The following is a 21078-nucleotide window of genomic DNA, read 5'->3' on the forward strand; positions in this document are numbered from 1 at the left end:
CTGTACTGGAAGCTGAAGTGAGCCTGACTGGGAAGGAATGGCACAGACACCCCATCGTGACTGGCCCAGAGGCCCCGTGCATCCTTGGCATAGATTACCTGAGGAGTGGGTATTTCAAAGACCCAAAAGGACTTCGTTGGGCTTTTGGCATAGCTGCTGTGGAGACGGAGGAAATTAGACAGTTGAACACCTTGCCTGGTCTCTCAGAGGACCCCTCTGCTGTGGGACTGCTGAAGGTTGAAGAACAATTGGTACCGATAGCCACAGCAACAGTGCACCGTCGGCAATACCGCACCGACCGAGACTCTGTGACCCCTATACATAAGATGATCCGTGAACTGGAGACCCAGGGGGTGGTCAGCAAGACTCGCTCACCCTTTAATAGCCCTATATGGCCAGTGCGTAAGTCCAGCGGAGAGTGGAGGCTGACGGTGGATTACCGTGGACTCAATGAAGTCACACCACCCCTGAGTGCTGCTGTGCCGGACATGCTGGAGCTCCAGTACGAGCTGGAGTCCAAGGAATCCAAGTGGTATGCCACCATTGACATTGCCAATGCCTTTTTCTCCATTCCTTTGGCAGCGGAGTGCAGGCCACAATTTGCTTTCACTTGGAGAGGTGTGCAGTACACCTGGAATCGACTGCCTCAGGGGTGGAAACACAGTCCCAGCATTTGCCATGGACTGATCCAGACTGCACTGGAAAAGGGTGAGGCTCCAGAGCACCTACAGTACATTGACGACATCATTGTATGGGGGAACACGGCGGGCGAAGTCTTCGAGAAAGGAGAGAAGATAATCCAGATTCTCCTAAGAGCCGGTTTTGCCATTAAACGGAGTAAGGTCAAGGGACCTGCTCAGGAAATTCAGTTCCTAGGAGTGAAGTGGCAAGATGGACGCCGCCTAATTCCCATGGAGGTGATTAACAAAATAGCAGCCATGTCCCCACCAACCAGCAAGAAGGAAACACAGGCTTTCCTAGGCGCTGTGGGCTTTTGGAGGATGCATATCCCCGAGTATAGTCAGATTGTAAGCCCTCTCTACCTTGTGACACGGAAGAAAAATGATTTCCAGTGGGGCCCCGAACAACAACAAGCCTTTGAACAAATTAAACAGGAGATTGCCCATGCGGTAGCCCTTGGGCCAGTAAGGACAGGACAGGACGTGAAGAACGTGCTCTACACCGCAGCCGGGGAGAATGGCCCTTCTTGGAGCCTCTGGCAGAAAGTGCCTGGGGAGACCCGAGGACGACCGCTGGGATTCTGGAGTCGGGGATACAAAGGATCTGAAGCCAGCTATACACCAACTGAGAAAGAGATCCTGGCTGCCTATGAAGGAGTTCGAGCTGCCTCAGAAGTAATCGGCACCGAAGCGCAGCTCCTCCTGGCACCCCGACTACCAGTGCTGGGCTGGATGTTCAAGGGAAGAGTTCCTTCCACACATCACGCCACCGATGCCACGTGGAGTAAGTGGATCGCTCTGATCACGCAGCGAACCCGGATAGGGAACCCTAATCGCCCTGGGATTCTGGAAATTATCACCAATTGGCCCGAAGGTGAGAGTTTCGGACTATCCTCTGAAGAAGAGGAGGAGAAGGTGACACGGGCTGAGGAGGCCCCACCATATGACAAGCTACCAGCAGATGAAAGGCGATATGTGCTCTTCACGGATGGCTCCTGCCGCATTGTAGGGACAAACCGAAAATGGAAGGCAGCTGTATGGAGTCCCACACGGCGAGTTGCAGAAGCGACCGAAGGACAAGGTGGGTCAAGTCAGTTTGCAGAGCTTAAAGCCGTTCAGTTGGCTTTGGATATAGCTGAACGAGAGAAGTGGCCAAGACTCTATCTCTACACTGACTCATGGATGGTGGCCAATGCTCTGTGGGGATGGCTGGAGCGATGGAAAAAGGCCAACTGGCAGCGCCAAGGGAAACCCATCTGGGCGGCGGAGATGTGGCAGGACATCGCTGGCCGGGTAGAGAAGCTGAGTGTGAAGGTCCGTCACGTAGACGCTCATGTAGGCAAGAAACGGGCTAATGAGGAGCATCGTAACAACGAGCAGGCGGACCGAGCTGCCAGGATTAAAGTCTCTCAGGTAGATCTGGATTGGCAGCACAAAGGAGAATTATTTCTGGCTCGATGGGCCCATGACGCCTCTGGTCACCAGGGGAGAGATGCAACATACAGATGGGCTCGTGACCGAGGGGTGGACTTAACCAAGGACATTGTCTCACAGGTCATCCATGACTGCGAGACGTGTGCTGCCATCAAGCAGGCCAAGCGGGTGAAGCCTCTATGGTATGGTGGACGGTGGTCAAAGTACAGGTATGGGGAAGCCTGGCAAGTTGACTACATCACGCTCCCCAAAACCCGCCAAGGCAAGCACTACGTACTGACCATGGTAGAAGGGAGTACTGGATGGTTGGAGACATACCCCGTGCCTCATGCCACTGCCCGGAATACCATCCTGGGCCTTGAAAAACAAGTCCTGTGGCGACACGGCACCCCGGAGAGAATTGAGTCTGATAATGGGACCCATTTCAAGAATGGCCTCGTAGACACCTGGGCCAAAGAGCACGGCATTGAGTGGGTGTATCATATCCCCTACCATGCACCAGCTGCTGGAAAAGTTGAGCGGTGCAACGGACTGCTGAAAACCACCCTGAAGGCACTGTGTGGGGAGACTCTCAAACACTGGGAGCTGCATTTAGCAAAGGCCACCTGGTTGGTCAACACCCGAGGTTCCATCAATCGAGCTGGCCCTGCCCAATCAGAACTTTTGCATACTGTAGATGGAGATAAAGTCCCCGTGGTACATATGAGAGGAATGTTAGGGAAGACTGTATGGATTAGTCCCACCTCAAGCAAAGGCAAACCCATCCGAGGGTTTGCTCAAGGACCTGGTTCCACCTGGTGGGTAATGCAAAAAGATGGGGAGACACGTTGTGTACCACAAGGGAACCTAATTTTGAGTGAGAATGGTCTGTAATGTTTCATTGTATATATATATATATATAGATAGATGTATATAGTTTTAAAGGGATATAGTTTTTTAAAGGGGGTTAATTTGGGCATGACATGGATGGCATAGAATAAGGGGTGGATAATGTCCTAGTTAGGACAACTGAGACCAGTTCATCAGGGTATGGGTGTAACCCAAAACTGTGTATTCTATAGCCTTCCATGCCATTTCCCAGAAACTGTTATCAATGAACCATTTACACCATCTGCCCATAGAGCCTGACTCCTCAGGCTATAAACTAGGTGTTAAGAGGCCTGTGAGATAGGAGGATGCTCCTGTCCTCACACCCTTTGTGGAACTCCCCGCCCTGAGGGAAGTGCTGAGCATTCCTGCCTGAACTGCAGGATATATAATCTTGGAGTCTTGGAACATTTTTAACCACTCTGTGGGATCCAGAGAAGGACTGCGGCTCATCGCTCTCAAACAGACTTGGATCACCACCCTATACTGGACTCCAATCACCACTTTGACCAGACTGCAACAGCTCTCCCCCCAGCATCTCACTGCAATCACCACTTTTGACTAGACTGCAACAGCTCTCCCACCAGCAGGTTCTTCCCCTCTCCCTTTACTTTGGACTCAAGCGGGGCCCAAGGAACACCACGTTGTTCATGCCCCAGGGTACTGGGTTATACATTTGGGTTTTGTGGGTTATGACCAATTGTTTGTTTGTATGATTGTACTTACTGTATTATTTTAGTAAATTGTTATTCTGACTTATAATCTCTCCTTTGAGTTGAGTTCATTTCCCCTGCTGGTTAACTCTTAAACCAGCACAGCAGGTAACAGAGTATACTGCTTTGGGAAGATGGACTTCTATTATTCCATTTGTTTTCAGAGCATAATTTACTAAAAGGAAAAAAAGCATAGCAGAGCTAGACAGAACGTGCATGCCCGTATGCACACTATGTTTAACGACAACAATAAAACTACAATTACTTTCCTAAATCAGTTTAAGCACCTAAGAAACCTAACCAACTAGCCTGGATTAAATTCCATCAGAAGTCTGAGCCAGTCAGACCTAAATCTTATATATAGCTCTGGACACACTACAGATAAAAACTACAGAGCAAAGAGATTTATTCTGTTTAACATTCCACTGTCAGTGTATTTAAAAAAGATTCCTGACAGAAAAATCACTCAACTCAAGTAACAGTTTTTAATACTCTCCTCTGAAGGAAAAAAAAAATTAAAAATTAAGTGGAGGGAGGAACACAATGCTACGAAAAAAAGAAATTAATTACTGATTTGTGCCAGGATTAGGTACATCCAAAGTAGAAGGTATATACACATGAATAAAAAGACAAAATAGACTTTTTGGTATCTTGTCTCATCAGTGCAATCATGTCTGAAAGAAATATATCCCTATGTTTTCCTCATGCCACAGAATTATGATTGAAAAAACAGTTGGGGAAAAAAGTGAGCATCAATGTGCTTCAAAAATTATTATCTTCTGCTGTCCCCTAGTGGCACTGTAACTTTGTTTCACAAAATTGACCAAAGAATACCTTCAACTATAGGCTTCATAGGTTACAGAATAGAAAGCATTAATAGAAATTAAGAAATGGAAGAAATTAGTTTTGCAGGTTATTGCTACAAGCAGCTTTTGTTTAGAATTTCTGAAACTAAAACCAACAGGAAAACATTTTGATCTAGCATTTTAAATCACAGACTTTTCAAAGAGAATGCATGGTAAAAATATAGTCAGAAATATTTATGGCACTGCCAATGATATTGTCAGTATTTTAGAATCTTACTGAACCAGTAAAGATTTTAAATAAATACTTTAAAAGCAGTTGGAAGAAACAGCTTCCAACCACTCCAATTCTAGCATACATTTCAACTTTACAGGAAAAAAAACCAAACAACCAAACATCACTCAATATATGTCAACTCTACTACAAAGTAAAAGCATTACTGGACAACACCCAGATTTTCCTGATCTTACTTTACGATAAATCAAAAATGCAGGAGTTGCAATTTATGTTCTTCAACAGGACAAAATACAAGTGAAATGCTACTTATGGAACACAGTGGTCCGATCCACTTAAAAATAAACCATTATCTTTCATCTTAGATCAAGCTTTGCAAAACTGTAAAACAGATCTGGAAACATATCCATGATTGTTAGTCACAGGTTTTTCAGTCCCATCCCCAACACAGTTTCTCTCCTGACTTTCATATTTACCTTTGTATCACAAAATAATTTTATTTCAAAAGTAAACAGTATGTGGCATCTTAGTTTTAATTACAGTTTAACACAGCCTCTAATTTAGCTGAGATATTTAATTTAGCTTTCATTCCATGCAATTATACACTGTCATAACCCACAAAAAACTGCAATGATCTCTAACCTCATTAACACGGACTACTAAATTGCAGTTCAGTTCATTTTTATCAAGTTTCTAGAAGAAACACAAGCTTCTCATACTAACTGCAGCTATTGAAAACAAGTGAAGCTTCCTACTCAACACTCAGATTTCACTGAGAAGTACATTCTCAATTATCCACATCTAAAACTGCATTAGCATATTTACTTAGTGTACAGTATTCACTCAAAATTATTAGACATCTGCCTTGTTTTATTTTCGAAGATTTATTTCATGTCATTAAAGTTTCCTGAATGAATTTCTTTCCTCTTCCCAGGACTGCTTTACCTTAAAGATGGAGAAAGTCTGTATGTTTCTTCAAAATTAATACCCAGTATAGGTAGAACCTGCCTTGATGTTTGTATCAGATTAAGAAACAGAAAACACCCATGAAGTTCTTCCTACGAAAGGAATTTGTTTCACTATCAGTCACCATCCTGCCAGCTCAAACAACTTGCTTTGATGCACTCCCAATTTCTGTAAGGTCTGCCTACTGAAAAATTCACGTAAAAGGAAATGTAAAACTACAGCCCGGTGAGGCATCCAGCACAGCCCCCGGCCCATGAGACAGAATCTTTGCCCCAATTTTCTGTCTAAATCTGTTCCTTGAGGAATCATAGAGGATTGTATTTAAGAGGCCACTGAAGACAGGCCCTTAAGGTTGCCATGCTAACATCCTCCTCAAGAGTGACACTTGAATAAAAGCGTTATGAAAAAGGGGAGACAGTTGTCTTTGTAGCTCTTCAGAGCTGTTCCCCTGCACTAAACCACTTACAATCACTCTTCTCAGCTCCTAATGAGAATTGGGAAAAGGTCTGAGGATTACAACTCGAGAGGTGTTTTAACTCAGCGACACGGCTCAGGAAGAGCTCAACAAATCTCCTAGAAGCTGGCAATTAAACAGTGCCAAATATATTGTTTTCTTTCATATGATGACAATATGCCATAAAGACAAAATTACAAGCCTTCTGCGGAAACCACGTGGGATTAAAGAAAAAAAAAAAAGAAGAAGAAATAAAAAACACCACAGAATTTTAACTAAGGCTATATGCTTTTCTCTCAATTGGTGTGCATAAGATTACATCTAAATTTTAGTTTAGCAAAATAGGTAGGTGGTTTATCTAATTATATGTAACATTCACTGGTTTTGTTCATTGATAGGTTTTTTTTCAAAAGCATTTGAAAAAACTTATCATTCCCTTCTACTATAGCAGGTAGATCAGAAAATGGAAAGTACATGACAAAATGGGGCAGAAATGTTACCAAGTACAATAAAACACAGAACTTCCACATTTTGAAAGAGAGCTGGTATGGTCACCAAAATTTATAGCCTTCTGATCCATGAACACAGATCTCAAATTTCTATAATGTTGAAGTCCTACTCTAAGCAACTGCTCTGTCATTAGGTTTGACAACCACCAATATTGCAAACCCTACTACAAACAAATTAAATAATAAACAAGATATAATGCCAGGTCTTGCATTTCATCTTTCGGACAATTGCTTAAAGTTTTTTATTTACTGAATTATATGCAGTGACAGCTCTTGTTTCTGTTAAAAATCTACTTCAGAGATCAAGGACCTGGTTTTCGACAGTGTAGCTGGGTAACTCCCATCATAAAGACTTAGTCACAAATATTTAAACTAAAGCTATGCCTAAGAATGTAATTCTACAAAAGACTTAGAAAATTAAAAATTTACCCTGTAATTAACATTATTTGATTCCTTGCTCCCCAAATTAAAATAAGGAAGAAATATTTCCATTCTTTTAAAGAGTCTTCAATGACACTAAGGAATTAGATCCACAGTCTAAAACCTTATTTAACTATAAATGTCAGTGGCAAAACAAGCTTTTCCACTCACAAATATGCTCAACTCAGCCTTTGAGGTAATCCTGCCAAGTACAAAAGGTTTTCCGTTTCCTCACTATTAATCTTCCCTGGTCAGATGAAACAAACAGGGACGTTTTTTGTCTGCTGTAGCAAATCTCTGAAGCTAAGAAATCATTAAGTTAAATCATTGCTCTTAACTAATCAAATGGGGCTTTTAGTGATAACAGCCTTTTTCTTTGTTTCCAATTTATATCTTGATTTTTTTCAAGTGAATCTTCAGCCAATTATCTCTCCCTACAGTGATCTAGCTTTAAACATTAAAATACTAATGAAAAGTGAAAACAAACCTGGCTGTTCTTCCCACTCTGTGGATGTATGTGTTTGCATCTTCTGGACAATCAAACTGAATGACCCAGTTCACTGCTGGAAAATCTGTGTAAAGAAAAAAATATGTCAATATTTAAGCTCAGTGTACTGAAAAATCTCCTATTCAAGAGCAACATATTATTTTGAAGCATTAATTCCTATAAGAACCATCATTTGGACTCATTTACAGTCATTGGGTTCAACCTCTGAAATAAAAATAAAATTAATTGCATGTATTAGCATACATAAACAATCATTCTCTTCAACAAAAAAAGTTAAAATTAATTGTGTCTTCATTTCCTAAATTATGACAGTGCAATGAATGGAACGCCATTTCACACTTGACAAGAACAGACATGCTTTGGGTCACACAGATGATAAAACACCACTATATGTAATAACTAAATAACAATATCTGACCCACTTTTCACTCACACTATTAATATCCTACACCACTGGGATTTGAAGTCAGCTGTGGTGAGAAAGCACTTCCAGTTGTCACGTACAGAAATACCACAGTCCCTCTCAAAGATGCAGGGGGGCAAGGCAGGGGTGTGACCAAGACTGACAAAGAAATCAACACTGACTGTGAATGATATTATTAATAAGCATTTTCTAACTGCTGTACTTCACGAAGCAGCAGCATGCTTTGCCCGGGACTAAGTTTGAGTTACTTCCTGACCAAGTCTGTAGCTATGCTGTATTCCACATTTATACCCACGCTCTAAAACCAACCAACCACACGCAAATTAGATCCTCACTGGTGACATTTCAGCAGTATAGAAGTTTTGATAAAGTTTTCATTTCTGCCTTCATCTTTTAGAGCGCCTTCCTTCCTTTTGTAGCATAATGACAAAACCTCACATTTCTGGACAACAGAGTTTGCTATCTGAAACAATAGGTGAACTCTTGAAAGGTCTTGTGTCATACCTAAATGTCTCCAAGTACTAAGGAAAAAAAAAAAAAGAAAAGAAAAAAGAAGTCCAAAGTAGTAAATCATAATTCAACAAGTAATGCCCAGACGTAAGAAACTCTTGGCTCAAAACAGATCCTATAAATATACTTGCTTTTATCCCCATCTATTTTTTTATCTCTTTAACACAACACAGTCCTATATAAAACCATTCATACTTGAGACATTAAAAGTTCTTTCCACATACCGGTAGGTTAGTAATTTTTCATATCCTTTGGAATAACCCACAGGATATAGGCATATCAGTAATATTTAAAACTGCTAAAATCTCGCCTTATGGTATGCAGTAAGCAAATACAACACCATTTTCATACAACAAAAGTTTTTCTGGGACAAAAAGAAAAATTAAGCACAGATAAGTGGGCCTCTTCAGTAAAGAAACAGCAAAACTCTAAGAAGCATCTCTCTTTTTTGAGTTACCCTAGTGAGCTCCTAATCAGACTACAGCTTCATTTTTCACAAATCAAGTTGGTCTTCAGAGTATAAAGTCTGATAAAGACTCAACAGGGTTAGGTGATCACTTTGTGAATAACTGCTTCTGTGGGTACATACCCAGACCACGAGCTGCAATATCTGTAGCGAAAAGAACCGCTGCCTTTTTCCGAACAAAGCAAGTGTAGACTTCCATTCTCTTCATCTGCTGCTGCTTGCCATGGAGTGCCAGTACAGGAAGACCAGGTTGAAGCTTACAGAAAACTCTGAACAGATATTGGACCTACCCAACAAATCGGGAGAGGGGGGAAATTACCGTGCAATGTTAAACTTGTAAAGATCATATACAGTATACAGCAACTGACTTAGTACACCAAAATAAATAAACTTTTCTCCACATCATTGACAAGAGATACTATTTTGAGACTTTGTCAACATACTCAGGTACTAAAGAAGATAAAAGAAGAAACCAGCTGTGGAAGGCATGCATTGGCATGCCTTTTGATGACATTTCCTAAAAGAAACCAGAGTAGCTAACAGCAAGAATGACTTGGGACGTGACTAGTTGGGCTGTATGCAAGGGACCAAAGCACCAGAAGTCCACCAGAAGCACTGCTTTGAGGCAATACTGGAGGGGTGTTGTGTTCTATACTGCAACTCAAAGCAGTCCACAGTCTCAGTTTACTATTTCAAGCTTCAACAGCTTCTCTTACAAAATCAGCCTGTTTACTCTTACATACAGTACCTATGATGCAACACCTTTTTAGAGCAGGTCGTTATGTAATATTATTTTAAGAAAATAGTTACAGAAACGGTGTCTATTGCAGGAACAGCTGCAGCTCAGAGAAATTCCGTACAACTAAGCCTACTGCTTCACTCTACTCACCAGTCAACTGTAGAACAACAAAAATATTGTAACCTCTTACACAAGTGGAAGAACGGCAATGAATATTTACTATACTATTGTATGTTGTAAAATGCTTGATACATGCAGTAGTTACAAATACCTGCGCCACATAAACACACACAAGTATCTTCAACAGAATGGTCCCGGGATATTTATACAAGGATTTGAAGGATTACTTCCTGTGTAAGAAAAACCTATTGCTGTACTATTTCACAATCATAATTTCTCAAATAGGCAGGCTTAAAAGCTTGTAAAGAAACCAGGTACACCTCCTGAAATACTGTGTAAGCTAACTACAAAATGTGTCATGAGACAAAACCAACTGACAATAATTTTAGCATTAGTTTTTAACAGCAGAGCATAAAAATGGCTGTCTCCAGAACCTTTTTCCCATTGAGTCTGGGTCACCAAATATCCAGAAGCCAGGCCCTGCAAGACATGTCTGCAGGAGTAGGTGTTGTTTTGTTCCTCCAATTTCCTATTGCAAACTAGTCCAGAATCTCACCTCTCTGGTGCTTTGAAATCTACATTAATATCTTCATTTTATTCACTTTAAAGTGCTATGGGGGGAGGGGGAAGAAAAAGCCATACCTCTTTACAGCTTGCAAAAAACACAATGCTCTTCTTTTTCAAATGAGTTCTCAGGAAAGAGTATAACATGTTTACTTTTTGCTGAAGCTCACAGACAACGTAATTCTGATCCAAAGTTGCTGGGGTACTAAAAAAAAGAAAAACAAAACCAAAGCAAAACCATACCAAAAAAGTATATTTAGATACATCTACGGAGATGCTTGACCTTTCTTTTAAGTCAAGAGTGTCTTACAGATACTCAGAAAAGAGGAGAAAAGAAAAGGAGTCAGCCTGGAAAGTTCCCCCACTTTGAGGAACAAGTCTTAGCAGCTCCACTTGAAAACAACTCTTGAAAGATGAACCAATTTCCTTACTAAAAGCCAGTGAGGAGGCACAGATGACTTTTGACATTACTTCTAAATTCATTTACTACTAGCAAGGCAAACTCTTTCCATGTCTAAGCAGCGACATTCAAATTGCCTTGACTTACATGCAATTTTTTCTATTAGTCCTATTAAAGCATCATTTGTGCTTAAAGCAATGTCAAAGCAGAGTCTAATCATGCATGAAAAAAGAGCATTGATGTACTTCTACTGATTACCCTGACACACAAGGTAACTTTCTAAAGCTCTGAATTGTCACCTTATCTCACATTTCTGCTCTTAATAAAACAACAAAAACTTCTTTGGCAAATTTGCCCTTGAAACACATCTAAATGCTCATCTCTTACAGTCCCTCTGCTTCACTCTAAACACACCAAAGGTATTCAAAATTACTTTTCTAAAGGTGGTCACTTGGGAGGATGAAATTACAAGAGACTCCTCCAGTTTTTATTCTGCTATTCAAGTTCAATTATGCCATAGCACTTTTCACTTTTTAAGTCTTTCACAGGAAATTGCTTTCATAAGGCAGTAACCTTTTACTACTAAGGCAGTAAATTCTAAAACACATTAATACTTTCCTTTTTTCGGTTTCAGTTTGTTACCTAAGTGCATTCTCCCAAATATTTAAAAAAATTAAATGTACTTAAAAACAGACTTCACAAAATATGTGAGATCTGTGAAACAGATGTAGAGTCAGCCCTCAAAATGAAGAATACGCATTAGGCTTATATATCCTCTTCTGCTAAGAAGATATTAATCACAGGCTTTTTTCTGGCAATCATGATTATTTCAGATGCCTTTGACAGTACTGCTGAAGGTATTTGCAGTACAATACAGAGATAATCAAATCAAATAGTTAAAACTCCCTCAAGATTCAATGTGGTTCTGCTGTGCATTTTCCTGATGATTTCTTGTTTGCTCTTGGAAAAGCCATTTTTATCACAATGCTTCACCTTTCCCCTGTATTTTATATATGGAAATATATGCATATTTCATAGAAGAGCAGAAAAATAATCATCCATGTTCATAAGCAATCTGACACCCAGATGATCGAGCCCACAGAAATGCAAAATAAATAACATGCTTCATTTCAATTTCAAAAGAAAATAACGTGCCAAAAAGCAACGTGCATATTTTTTCATTTAGTGATACATTAAATTCTTTTAGCCTGGCAGATCACATACTTCATTCCTAGCAACGGCCTCCCATCCTGCTCCAAACTGTAAGGCATGACAAATTTATTCTGCATGCAAAGGGCAGAGTCTTACACATGCACAGAACATGCAGTACGTCAGGAAGCCACAAGACTTACTGTACATGCACTACCACCACATGCTTTCTTCTGGGCACCTAATACTGAACACACAAACAGGACTGCTGCCATTCTGCATTTTCCCACTAGCACTGCATTTCCTTGGAAAGCCGGATTTATGAACAGCACACAGACAAACTGTGTTTGTGCAACAGACGTGGTGGTTCTGCATAGCACGTATGCACATGCAGGAGGCATGGAAGCCAAACAACAAAAAAGGAGCAATTCAGAACTGAGTGCTGCTAGGACACTACTCCATTCACGCTATAATCCACTCTGGCGCTTCCTTGCAAGGAAAAAAATGTCCAGTTTGAGAAGCTGCCTGAGGAGAAACGAGACAAGCACAGGTTCAGCCTCCCTGTAATGATTCAGTCAGAACTAGTCCCCTCTTATCTGGAAACTTCTTGCTTTCAGAGAAACACACAGCAGACACTGCAGAAAGAAGGAGGATGCAAAAAAAAAAAAAAAAAACTTTTGATTCAGGAAACTGACAGTCAGAGAAGCAGTTAAGTAGAACCACTATCTCTTTAACCTCTCAGAAAAAAAAAAAAGTAGCCCAACATACCTGAATTTGGCCTTCTCATGAACCCAAACATATTCTGGATCTTTCAGACTCAGACGTGCAAGATCCTTCACTGATTTTGTTTGTGTTGCAGAAAAAAGCAAGGTCTGGCGTTTCTTAGGTAGATTTTCTATGATTGCATTCATTGTATCAGCAAATCCCATGTCTAGAATTCTATCAGCTTCATCAAGAACTTGATTGAGGGATAAAGTTGAAAAAATCTGGTTTTAGATTTAATTATTAAAAAAAACCCCTACATTAAATCTATATAGTACAAAATTCCATCTGTACTTAAACTGCAGAGATTAACTTAATTCCTGTATATAACAGGATTCTCTTTAGATGTTCATGTATTTCATAAAATGTTTTTAAAACAACCTGCAATAGAAATCATAGCATTTTCCATAATCTATGCACTACAGCCCTGTTTCACACACTGAAGCAAAAAGTTTAGCATTTCAAGTAAACAGCTCAGCAATTGGTAAACAGACTCCCTTTCCTATGGCTGAAATAAAAGTGCAGAACATAAAACAGTGCTGTACTATTCATGACAGAGCAAAACAACCTCTCCTTTACCTAAGTTAAAGTTACCATTGAAATACAGGATATAAACCGAGTAGCACAGAGACAAAGCCTTAAGAAAAGAGCCTACATTTAATGCAATTTTTGTCTGCCATGAATTGTACTAAGTGTAGCAAGCATAATTTCACATTTTATCAGCTTCATTAGCTTCTTAATTGCTTCTACATTCCTGAAGCTATGCTAATGATTATGCAGTTCTTACTGGCAGGCAAGCTTTTTCATTACACTGAAAATTTTTGTTCAGGTTGGAAGGATGTAAATGAACAGTGTTAACAATGCTAACAGAATATTAAAAGGAGCAGAAATCTGTCTTAAAATACAAAGAAAAATGTTTTCTAGAACTGGTCTAAAATACACACACTGCAATGAATATTCATTATAGATAGTTAACGATCATGTCAGGAAAAACACAAGAGCTATAGCCAGAAAGGAAAGTCTGGCTATATAAAGGATATAAAGATATAAAGGATTATATGAGACACTACATTTGTGCTTGAGTTCCTTACTAACTCACCTACTTGTCCTTATCACCCTAAGGAAAGCATGCTCAGCAACAGCTTCAGAGAAAGTACAAAGAAGAAAGTGGCTTTGCTGTTTTCTAATTTAATTTGGACATGTGTGAGCTTAAAAGCCATTTCATCTATATACCATGACAAGGATAAACTTTTTACCCAAGAAAGTGCTCCATACAGTTATGAACTGTTACAAAATATTCCCAAATACTTGCAAGTACTTGAAAAACTTACTCAACATTTGCAGATCAGATGCATAGAAATATGAAGTTTCATCCATGTGTTGTAGAAGCCGTCCTGGAGTGCAAATTAGCATATTTATGTGGTGTATTCTTTCAGACTCTTCTTTCAGATCCTGAAAAGGAGTTAAACCAGCTTAGCTCTAGTTGTTCAAACTAGAAGCCCAGTACCAGACATGGTCGAGTCAGCTTAACCTACTGATAATTTTTAGAAAGAATAGTTAAGGAGCAGCCTCTCCTTTCCACAGATACATTGCCATTTCTTCAGCATGTTCACACTTGCGGCCTAAGCAAAACGTTATTTCAGAATAATCGAAATTAAAAAGACAGTCCTGGAAGGCTTGGCAGGAAGGTCCATTCAGTCATGGAACCTGGGAAGATTGTAAATATTCAAAAGCTTCAACAGACAGAGTACACACAGGAAAACAAGTGGGTCGCTGATATATTCCCATTAACTGCTCTCTTCCCGGAGTTTTTGATCCCAGGGTTTCCTTCCTAAACTAGTACTTAATATACTACGCAATTATGCTTCCATACAGCAAACTCCAAGAGAGGACACACCTTTCCTCCAATGACAAGACCAGCTGAGAACTCATGATTCTTTCCCACTTTACGCAGAACCTTAAAGGTCTGATATGCCAGTTCCCGGGTCGGCGATATTATCAGAACTCCCAGTCCATCAGCAGAAGTCCACTGTTGGCGATACAGGAGTTCCAAAGCCTGAAAACAATTAACATATTAACACTATAAAAATCTCAGAAGGAAAATATGTAACAACAAGTTTGTAACAAAAAGTGTCATTAAAAAAAGACAAAGCCACGTTAACTAAAGTAATGACATGAAGAAACATCAGTGTCCACTTCACATAGGTTGATTTTATATAAATTTTAACTAATGGTAATGATACTTGCAGTAGCAAAGTTCCCCAGTACCAACCTATGACAGACAGTAATGGGTGGTAAATCATAAATACTGCACAATTAATCCTACCCTGCTAAATTGTGGAAATTAGGCCTTAATCATTTACATGATGATTGAAATTAGTGTGGAAAAACATGAGAAATTTCCCTGCTCGTAAGGTTTTGTGGGAACCAGAAACAGAATGAGCAACTGCAAGAACATTAGTTATTGAAGTTTTAATTCTGGCTATAGGTTTGAAGCAGTACTATCCATGTTACATTAAAAGCACTCCAATTAACGTTGCAGCTCAGACAAGGATTATTCCTTCTCTTAGGAATTCATACTGCAGAAACACTGTCTTAGTCAGCTAATCCTAACACAAAGACTTTACAAGTATGAATATCTGAAGCCTTCTGGAATACTGAAAGCTATTACACATCCTTGTACAGTTAATTTTTTTTTCATTTTTCATCTCTTCAGCTCCTCTCTTAGCACTCTTCTTCTCTAAAATTGTTTTAGAATAAGGTTTGTAAAACAAAGTACTTCTACTCTTAGATTAAGTAACTGAGCAATCTCACTTCTGTTTCTCAAATTCACAGGACTATCTTTTGAACCCTCCTACATTTTTTTATTCTTCACTAGTAAAAAATACTTTTTTAAAAAACAGCATAAAGCATAAATCTTCTCAACTACAGCAAGTATTCAAAGAATTTTCTACTGTTCTCAGTTAGTTAGGCTCCAAAGAAATTTATGCTTAGAAAAATGCAAGTAACGTTTAAAACAAAGTAACTCCATAATCAAAACATTTATTTTTCCCTTCATATAAAATAGTATGATGGGATTTGTATCCACTTATATGTGCACTTTTAGCACACGTCTCAATTATATTTTCAGCACAAAGAAATGAAATGCATTTCATGATGTATTGAGTAAAACTGTCAAACACATATATCCATGACAAGGGTTTTCATCCAGTTTTTCCCAGAAGCAATTTCAAAGTTCACAAAAGACAAGGAAATGGAAGTCCACAATCACTAAGGTTAAGTTTGCTATATAAGGTCCAAATTCTTACATTTTAAAGGAGTGAAAACCACTCATCTAAAAAAAATTCTAAGGAACTGAAGAAAATTCACCATTCTACTTCATATACTTACTTTTCAGAATTGAACAACTAGAGTTGCATCAGGAAACATTCCTGAGAGAAAAACAAAGCACTTGCTAAATCACACAGGGTCTACTCATGTAAGGACTAAAATGAAACTTCTAAGTCTCAGAATATTCCTATTGCCAAAAACACGCTTCTTTCAGAACCTCAAGTAGCTTTATTAAATTGGTATCTTGGTTTTCTTAGAACACTTAGATCAGCTGAATTGTAACTTTTCTCTCAGGATCTATTAATCTAAGCTGTCTGACGTCAATACTTCATGGATAACTTGGTTTGAGTACAAATGGAAGGATATAAATTACTTACTGGAACAATAAAAGCCAAGGTTTTGCCTGATCCAGTCTTTGCAGCTCCAAGTACATCTTTACCTTGTAAAGCCAAACCTATGGTTTGCCTCTGTATCTCTGTTACCACACGATACTGAGCTTCCTGCAGTCCTAGTATGTGCAGTGTGGGAAGAGAAGAGAGAGTGTGGGAGGGGAAGAGGAATAAAAAAAAAAAAAAGAAAGAAAAAAACTTCATTTAGTTTTGTATGGCCCAAGACTCTATTCCTCTGTTTAGAAAATGCTGTACATAGCAACACTTATCTAAAACTTAATTTAAAGCAAAAAAAAAACATTCAGATGCAGATAAATAATACTTTCTTTTTTACTTACATTATTTTCTAAAGAAAACTTCCATACTCACCTTTTAGGGTTTTTTTTGACAATGGAAAATCCGAAAATCTTTGGATTTCACTTGCATTTATCTGAAAAAAAATAATTTTGATCAGTGCTTACAATCTAACCATAACAGAGAAATTAAATAGCATCCTTTAAGTTGGTGTTTACGTAGTAAATATGTAGTAGTTCAGTATGACCTGATCCAAGTCAGGCAATCTATACTAGTTTGACCTAAGCCAAACCACTGTTCTCCCAAAAGCTGTTCAGCAAGTAATAAGATATACTTGAAAAACACAGGTTAATAGCACAATTTAAAGCTCAGATCATCATGAAATCACAGAACAATTTAGAGCGAAGAGAACCTCAGGAGGTCTCTCATCTCCACCTTATTAGAGCTTAGCTGTCCTTTTCGCATGTATATTTTCAGATCTCTAGAAGCAATGAGGATGAAGTGTATTCCAGTTGCTGTATGAGACCGGACATCACTAAAGCAGGTAAGTGTCCTGCAGGGTAAAGGCCTGGTAAACAAACACTTCAGGAAATAGCTCCAGGTAAGAAAGATACCTCTACCACTCCAGTTCTCCATTTTGACTCTACGGTGCTAGCGTCTTTTGCATATGTTTAGTATTAGGTTATGTGATTAAAGATTAACAGCTGTGAACTCAAAGACTTCGTAAGAACCAGTGGAACAGTAATGGGAAGGTGCCTCACTGACATTATCACTGCATACAGAGTTACAGCACCCTGACTCAGGTGTTCCCTGGGACCACTGGAGGAGAGGGGTCAGCTCAGGGTTCCTCGGTGAACTCCACCAAGGCACTAGTGGGGCTGCCCCCTCGCCAGAAGGCCCTGCAGAATGGCAGGGATCAGTGCCTGCAGGTGCACAAGCCTCAGAGGGAGCGGGGCGGGGGGGGAAGCATTTGAGGACACTGGACAACCTCGTAGGGGGTGTTTTAAGGGGGCTGTAAGAATATGTAAGACTTGTTATGGGATGTGTAGGGTAAGGATCAAAGACAGGGAAAAGAAAGGAATGAAGGTGGACTGGGGAGGAACCCACATGAGAAAACAGAAGCAAAAGGGGATAAAAAGGGGCTGGTCTGGGTGACAGCTGGCTGGTCAGTACACACTTCCCTGACTGAGCCCTGTACCTCATCACTACAGCCTGCCCTACAGTCTTACTAAATATTTTTACATAATATCATTTATTTTATTAACAGTAATAACAATAAAAATAATTACTCTTACATTCTCTCCATTGACTTTCTTTGTGGGCACACTGTCTGTTCTAAGCCCGCGTGAGAGACCACCAGCAACCTTCAAGTGGGATGAGTGGACAGCAGCACTTGAGCCCAGCGCCGGTAACCGGAATGGGACCACAAACCTCAGAGGCTGGAGGGTGTCAGTGCCAGCACCTGGGAAAACTGAGGCCTGAGGTAGCTCTGGGGCTGGGTAGCTAATGCCAGTTGTGAGTACATATTTCACTAGTGGATGTTAATCCTCATCAGACAGAGAGGAACAGCACCTGCCGCCCATATTTATTGTGTGCAAGCAAGCACTCTGTGTGTGTGCCAATAAAGGCACTGCTCTGTCTGTGTTCAGCTGTGGCTGGACATGTGTGTACCCAGGCACACCTACTAGGAAGATACACTCACCCTCACTGCAGGGCAGATATGGGCACCCAGAACTGCAGCAATATCGCATCAATCTGACTGAGACAGGAGAGGCACAAGCTTCAGTGTCCTGAAGCTCACCAGATTCACCAATCTCTAGCACTTGGTGTACTTACTTTTTAGAGCTGTCCTACAAGGTAAAAAGAACCCCAGATACTAAAAAAGTAGTTCATTGTGCTAATTTACTTCTCTGTATGCATCCATACTTGAGAGCTGTTAATTACACACACACGTGTAATTACATAGCATGTGTTTCAGTCCATGAGTTGCCTCAATGATTTAAAAAGATGTTGAGATGTCAAGTAGAGATTTTGAGAAAAACATAATATTTGCAACTGTTCTAGCAGTTAGGTGGTAATTAAAAAATGTGAACAGCTTTGACTGGCAAAGTTCACAACTAATAGTAGCAGGGCTGAACAAAAACACAGAACTCAAGGAAAAAAAAAATAGACTACTGAGTCTATAAAGCCTGAGCTGAAAAAGAGGAAGGTAGACCACACAGCTTTGAATGCATACTGACTAGAATCCATAAACTGAGATTTCCAAATGTCAAAGCTTACACACTTCCTGCTTTTTTAACTAGTATCATTTCATTCTAACAGACTGCTGAACAGAAATCTCCCAACACAGGAACCAAGCAAAACGGTCCTCAGATCTTCTTGACATCTTGTGATAACAATTTCAAAGAAGGCCTCAGATGAAGGGCTACCGAGCTGTCAGATGCGCTTTATATCTACTTGAAGTACCAAGCCTTCTACAGGCTCTGCCTATTATAGAAAACTGAGGGGTTATAGCTGTTTAAAGCATCTAAATCATGACACCACTCTTTTCAGGCTAGTTCTCTCTAATAAAATCAAGATAAGTAATTTAATATGTGAATTTAATCCCTATAATAAAAGATAAAAATAGATAAAAGGTAATAACACCCTTACGAAAACCTAGTTTCAACATATTTCAAGACATAGTTCTTGCAAGACAAATTTCAAGCTTTCACTGTACCCTGGTAGAACAATTAAACTTTTGGAAATGTTATTTGGGAGGAGGGAAAACTCTTCTCAGAAATCACCATTTTAAAAGTCTTTTTTTAACTTGTACAAATTGGAAATTTTGAAAAGTATTTCCAAATTCAATTGATAATTTTGAAGACACTATATATCACATGAAATATTTGGCTAATTCCCAGTCTCACATGCTAAATAATCACAACTCAGTTATGTATAAACTCAGCTTTGGTTTAATTTCAACCAAGAAATTGTGAATAGGAAAACAGTATTCCTACAGAAGGGTAAAGTATCTTACCAACATCAAAAAAGAATTCACACAATTGATTATGTGCAACTGAAGGGATAGATTTTAGAAGGTTTGTAAAATATCAAACAGGCTATTACACCAATGTGAAATTGTTCTAAATAATTAAGGACACAAAGTATTTCAGTACTCAACTTCTTTTTAACTCTAGACGACTCAGTAAGAACGGATATATTAATCAAAAAAGACAAATATTGTTCTGCTCCTCCACCTTAAACTTCTCTAAATCAATTTAAAAATCATTGCATGCATAAGCCTAGCTCTTTTAAAGATGTCCAAGGAAAAGAAGTGAGAACACTATTAAAAGAGCAAGGAATGTTAGGAGAGGCCATGTCACAAAGCTTCCTCTATTATTTCTCTGCCCTACAGACTCCTAGAAGCAGAAGGAGGATATGCAGTAGTACCCTTAAACTCCAAAAATACTGGCTTATTTTTAAGTCAAGTCCAAATGGCAGGCATAAGAAGACCCAGTGTTAGAGGCAGATTTTCTGATAGCTCTATTTTATATCTACATGCACCAGTGGAAAACACCACCAACTTCTACTTAGCTTGTTTCCCTGCTAGAGGTTACTACTTCTGCTAATCTGCTGGGAATCTATACTTGTGAGAGGAGCCAGTTCGTTTCAAATATTGCAAATGCCATTCTGATCTAACTCAACTAATTTGACATAAAGCACACTAGAAAGAATTTTTCACAAACAGCTCACCAGCACATCAGTTAGGTGCTCAATACTTTTCATGAGCATAACTGGATGGAAAGGACCATGTCCATCAATGGCCTGACAATTAGGCAATGAAGTCGCTGGATCAACAGACAACAGACCACCTACGAACACATAACACAGAAAATGGTCCCATGATTTCGACCCATCGGAACTAATTTCACATTTTGCATCTATGCTGCCACACATTTGCCATCACATCAACAAATTAAAAAAAATCCAGTAACAAAGTATATCGGTTACCTCTTCATTATTAATTTTGTCTTGTTTACCCACTGCAGACATTCTCACACAGGAAGTTATAGACAGGAGGGCAAGGTGGATCTTCGTGCATCCATCAGCCATGCTACCCCAATTCCACGCCACATTCATGAGAAAAGCACATAGCCTGCGTGACAGAGCCCCCAGCCAGTGCACTTCACAGAGAGGAGCTTACCAAAGAGCTTTCTAGCTCCCTTGTCCCTAAGAAGGGATCTACCTCACACAGAACTCACTGGAGACCCCTTTAGATCCAAGCACATGGTGCTTCCTCACAATCCCCACTCCCACTTTAACCAAATCCAGGGTAATACAGAAGAAACACTGGAAACAA

At 39.7% G+C, this 21078-nt stretch overlaps 1 protein-coding gene across 1 annotated transcript in view; it reads right to left on the reverse strand.

Moving 5' to 3' along the window:
* DDX10 (DEAD-box helicase 10) overlaps positions 1 to 21078 on the reverse strand; it is a 169760-nt gene that overhangs the window by 145148 nt on the left and 3534 nt on the right. The window contains exons 2-9 of the mRNA XM_027712757.2: positions 16812 to 16872; positions 16431 to 16561; positions 14621 to 14779; positions 14055 to 14175; positions 12730 to 12919; positions 10491 to 10617; positions 9113 to 9275; positions 7569 to 7653 (exon numbers count right to left, since the gene is read on the reverse strand). Coding sequence (XP_027568558.1) covers positions 7569 to 7653; positions 9113 to 9275; positions 10491 to 10617; positions 12730 to 12919; positions 14055 to 14175; positions 14621 to 14779; positions 16431 to 16561; positions 16812 to 16872 — 1037 coding nt within the window. The remainder of the gene's footprint in view (positions 1 to 7568; positions 7654 to 9112; positions 9276 to 10490; positions 10618 to 12729; positions 12920 to 14054; positions 14176 to 14620; positions 14780 to 16430; positions 16562 to 16811; positions 16873 to 21078) is intronic.

Source organism: Pipra filicauda, unplaced genomic scaffold (genome assembly GCF_003945595.2).
Source record: "Pipra filicauda isolate LSUMZ 115617 unplaced genomic scaffold, ASM394559v2 scaffold540_size334518_pilon, whole genome shotgun sequence".
Taxonomy (NCBI): domain Eukaryota; kingdom Metazoa; phylum Chordata; class Aves; order Passeriformes; family Pipridae; genus Pipra; species Pipra filicauda.